General features: G+C 40.8%; 1 protein-coding gene across 1 annotated transcript; it reads left to right on the forward strand.

The window, feature by feature from the left end:
- Positions 1 to 4: 4 nt before the first annotated feature.
- LOC125528727 (DNA-directed RNA polymerases II and IV subunit 5A-like) lies at positions 5 to 2,366 on the forward strand (the record flags this gene model as incomplete). The annotated part of the gene is made up of 4 exons (XM_048693161.1): positions 5 to 70; positions 152 to 328; positions 429 to 542; positions 1,901 to 2,366. Coding segments are annotated over 4 exons (483 nt in total), but the record flags the coding sequence as incomplete, so codon positions are not given.
- Between the last annotated feature and the right edge of the window lie 2,502 nt (positions 2,367 to 4,868).

Below are 4,868 nucleotides of genomic sequence, written 5' to 3' on the forward strand. Positions count from 1 at the left end.
GTACGGCGACCCCGTGCGCCGCGACGACCTCGTCATCAACCGCGCCAAGAAGGACAACCCCGACGACCAGGTGCGTCCCCACCTCCTCCCCGACGATTTCCGTACTAGCTAGGGCGTCGGCTGATTGACGGCGTTGGCAATGCCCCTCCAGATCTACGTCTTCTTCCCGAACGAGCCCAAGCCCGGCACGAAGGTGGTCACCAGCTACGCCGACAAGATGGCGCAGGAGAACGTCCCCAATGGCATACTCGTAGTGCAGCAGGCGCTGACCGCCTTTGCCCGCAACAAACTGATCGAGACCGCTAAATTCCGGCTCCAGGTCTTCCAGGTCGCGCTCTACATTCATGCCTCGTGCTCGTATGACTAATATCCAGTGTCTCTCGCCATGGGAACCGGTGGCTGACGTTTAATGTAGCGCTGTCCTGCAGGAAGGGGAGCTTCTTATAAACATTAAGAATCACGATCTGGTTCCCGAGCACGTGCTCCTCACACCGGAGCAGAAGAAGACGCTGCTGGAGAAATACACCGTGAAAGAAACTCAGGTCATACAAATTTGCCAATCCTTTGCTCACTGTAACTGACCTGATATTCTGATCAATGCAAGCATGACATTATGTGAAATGTATTCCTGTTTGAGCCATAAAGCAGTTAATCATTGTGAACAAACAATTATAGCTATAAACTGTGACCTGTATTCCAGCATACCTTCATGTACATATTCCAGATGGTTGGGTTGGGATAAAACATATTATTGATTTGAAAGAAAAGGTTCCGTCTACTTAAGCTATAATTCACCAACCAACTGGGGCATTTTATTTTATCCCATTACCTGGTTTGTGTAGATGGTTTTTTGTCCTGACAAGCAGCAGTTTTGCATGTTAGTATGCCACATAGGAGGCCAAGGGTTTTGTTAGACCCCATGTACCAGGATCATATCCCTTAATAACGCAATAGTAAGGACACAATCTTATATAATCCTACTTGCAGAACTACTAGGGCATACATATCCTGATGCATGCACAAATAGTAGATAAGCCATTTCTGATAATAAGATTCATATACATATGTGGATGAATATCCTGGCTAGCTGTTAATTTACTTTAGGTATGACAACTGTTAGGTCATGTTGGTTTCTTACTCTTAAATCATCTTGATTCAACAATTATGGTTGATCGTAATTTAGAAACATGTGTATTCTATATTGTCATGTCTAGAATCAGGACTAGCAGCAAACTGATCATGTGTAAGACCTTAGCTGAGATGCTACTTTGATGAACATAATATGGTGGTGTTGTGAAAAGCTGAGATTGTGAGACACAGGTGGTAGCGGGATAAGCTAGTAGGTTGGACACATCAGAAGCTCTTTTAGAACTTAAAAATGATATATGGTCTGCTTCAGATGTGTTGCTTTCAGAGTTAATTTGTTGTTAAGGGTTCTTATATACATGAGCATTATGTATCCCATAGGTTAGTGGTCTGTGGGTGTTCTGCTGACACTGGTCTGTTGCCTATTTTCTACAGCAGTATTTGATCTGTTGGATAACGTCAGGACATGTGTACTGGAATTTGCAACACTCATATCAGTTTCGGTGTACTTGTTCGTTCTTGTGCGATGTTTGTTAAGTGTAAGAGGCGTAATGCTCTGAACTTAGTAGGAAGCTGCATTGGTTAAGTGTAGTGTTGCTTACCCCTTTCACTTGGTAGTGGTTGCACGTTTGAAAAGTTTGGGCACACATGTCTTTTTTTTTGTTTTTGTGACAAAACACTAGGAGCTCTTACAATCAATGATATAAGGCGAAATGTTGTATGTGCACTAGTAAAGAAAATGCAGATATTAGCTTTTATTGTTATAGTGGTACTCTAGGTTCTGATGATCTTGTGCTGTCTTGTGATGACGCAGCTGCCTCGCATTCAATATACGGATCCAATAGCAAGATACTATGGCATGAGGCGTGGACAGGTCGTGAAGATCACCAGGCCCAGTGAGACTGCTGGAAAATATGTGACATATCGCTATGTTGTCTGAGCTCCACTACATTCTTGAGGGTCAGAGATGTTCTGCAAGCACTGCCAGTTAAAATGCTTCCTCCCATGCTAGCTCCTCAGTAGTAGACTCTTGTTTTCTCGAGGAACAGAAGTACTTTCTGAACCGCCTTAGTGCTCTGTCTTTACATCCACTTGTCAATTTGGCATGACTCTGTTAGCTAGCATCTAGACACAGATTTCAGTAGTTTTCTTTTTCTTTTTCGACACAGCTAAATAGCTCTTTGCTACCCGAAATAGTCGGTCTAATTCGCGGAGTTCAACTTAGTGCTCCTGTATTTATATCTGAATGGTATGAGCATGCCTTCTGGGACCGTTGTTTATCTGACAAGCAAAGAAAAGCTGCAGCATCAGGAACGTGGGATATCTGCTAAATGACGCGGTATGAAGACAATGGCAGCAGTGTGGTGAACCTGCAGCTAATTTGCCTTACCGCCACTCCAGCTGATCAACAAACCCTTTTTCTGTTAATAGTGCAATTGTAGAGATAAAACAGCTATACGTAGAATTTACAAAAAAGAAAAACTTAAAAATAGATAAAACATTGAGATTCTCAAGCATTTTCATCTCGGAATACCTAATCCCATTAACTTCAGAAAATATCTACACGAAGATTTAAGAAAACCAGAAAACAAGCCTGCAAATGCGAACAAATTTTTTTAGCCACTTTGCAATAGCTAGGCGGGCAGTGGAGGCATTAAAACAGTGACAGTGTCGTAAGTATTCCAACACCAACAACAGGCAATGGGCCACAAATGCCAACAAGAATTCTCCAACAACTTTTGAGCCACCTTTTTTACTGTTGAGAAACCAGTAGCACACCCTTCTTTGGAAGAGAAATTTGACAAAAAGGCACTCACTCCTTTTGCCTTTCTCCAAAGGACGTCTCTTTGGTTTAGAGGATTCTTGTAGGAATTTCATAGGATAGGGTTTTTATAGGAAAAATTCTTTTAGAGCCCTTTGGTTTGTAGGAATGGAATCCTATTTCTATGAAGGAATTCTTCCTATCCTCCACATTTCATAGGAAAATAAACATTAGCCTAGACTCAATGGAAAAAATCCTATGATGCGAATCAAAGAGCATCTTCTTTCCTATTCCTACTCATAGGATTTGAGATACATGTTATCTCATTTTCTATGACTTTCCTATTCCTACGATTTTTCTACCCTATGAACCAAAGGAGACCTTAGTTCTGTCTTTGCCAACAACACACATTTTAAGTCCCACTTAGACAAAATAACACAATTTGAGTTAATTTTCTCCACATTTTTGTGACCACACCGTCATATTATTTTGAATGGAATCTACTAAGATGCTAAGCTCACTATATTTTGAGCATCTTGGTCCGTCGGGGTCAATGGGGTCATTGCGGCCCGCCTGTAAGGGTGTATGTAGTTGGTTGAGGGTTCCCGCTTGTTTTAAAATATTTATTTATTTTTGCACATTTTAATTCATAAACATTTATTAAAATTAGTGAACATTTGAAATACACTGACCATTTAAAAAATCCCTGATCATTTTTTAAATTTATGTACATTTTAAAATTTTGCTACTTTTCTATTAAGATATTAAGCTCACTAGATTTGGAGCCTCCCAATTTGTCAGGGTCTGTGGGGTCGCTGGGACCTGCTTGTAAGGGTGTATATAGTTGGTTGAGGGTTCTTGTTTGTTTTCTCTTTTATTAGTTTTCTTTCTTTGTTTTTATTATGTTTTGTTTTTAATTATTTGTTTTGCACAATTTAACTCATGAACATTTCATAAAATTTGTGACATTTTAAATATGGTGAACCTTTAAATGAAATCTTTGATTATTTTAATTCATACAACTTATTAATTCATGAACATTTGAAAGTGCAACTATTCCTCGGGTGGTTTTGGTAATTCATAACAATGTATAGCTCATTGAACTAATATTCATTCAAATTAGATATTTCAGAAAGTTCAATGATTGGCATGGCATGGACTAGAGATGTGGACCCCTCAAAATGCTAAGGACAAACATTTGCAAAAGCTCAAAACTCTTCATTTTCATTTTAGTGAACCAAGATCACATTGAGTCCATAGGAAAAGCCAATACTATTAAAAGGGGATGAGGTGTTGTTTAATGGCCTACGTGCTCAAAGTGCTTAGTGATATGCTCCAAAGCCCTCAACCACTTTCTCATTTCCAAAATATGTCCAAAACCTAAAGTCAAACTCGGCCCCACCGATTTGATCTATTCGGCGCCACCGAGTTTTTTTTGACATAGCCACTGCCAGAAACCCTAAACAATTCGGTCTCACCGATATGGATCTCGGTCTCACCGAGATGGCAATGCAAATTCTTTGTTTCTCTTCGTAACGTTTCAGTCTTACCGAAATGAGCGATCGGTCCCAACGAGTTCGCAATGTAAACTCTCTGTTTTCCTTCATAACGTTTTGGTCCTACCGAAATGAGCGATCGGTCCCACCGAGTTTGCCTGGCCAACTCTCTGTTAACTCATTGCTGAAATTGGTCTCATCGAGTTCATGCAATCGGTCACACCGAGATGAGGTTTTGCCCTAACCCTAGCACATCGGTCCCACCGTGTTGATCATGTCGGTCCCACTGAGATTCCTAACGTTCACATTTTTGAACTGAATCGGTCTCACCAAGTTTTCCTATTCGGTCTGACCGAGTTGGTCAAATGTGTGTAACGGTTGGATTTTGTGTTGAGACTATATATACCCCTCCACCCCTTCTCTATTGAAGAGAGAGCATCAGAACGTGCCTACACTTCCACTACTCATTTTCTGAGAGAGAACCACCTACTCATGTGTTGAGACCAAGACATTTCAATCCAACC

This window comes from Triticum urartu, unplaced genomic scaffold, assembly GCF_003073215.2.
Source record: "Triticum urartu cultivar G1812 unplaced genomic scaffold, Tu2.1 TuUngrouped_contig_5068, whole genome shotgun sequence".
Lineage (NCBI taxonomy): Eukaryota > Viridiplantae > Streptophyta > Magnoliopsida > Poales > Poaceae > Triticum > Triticum urartu.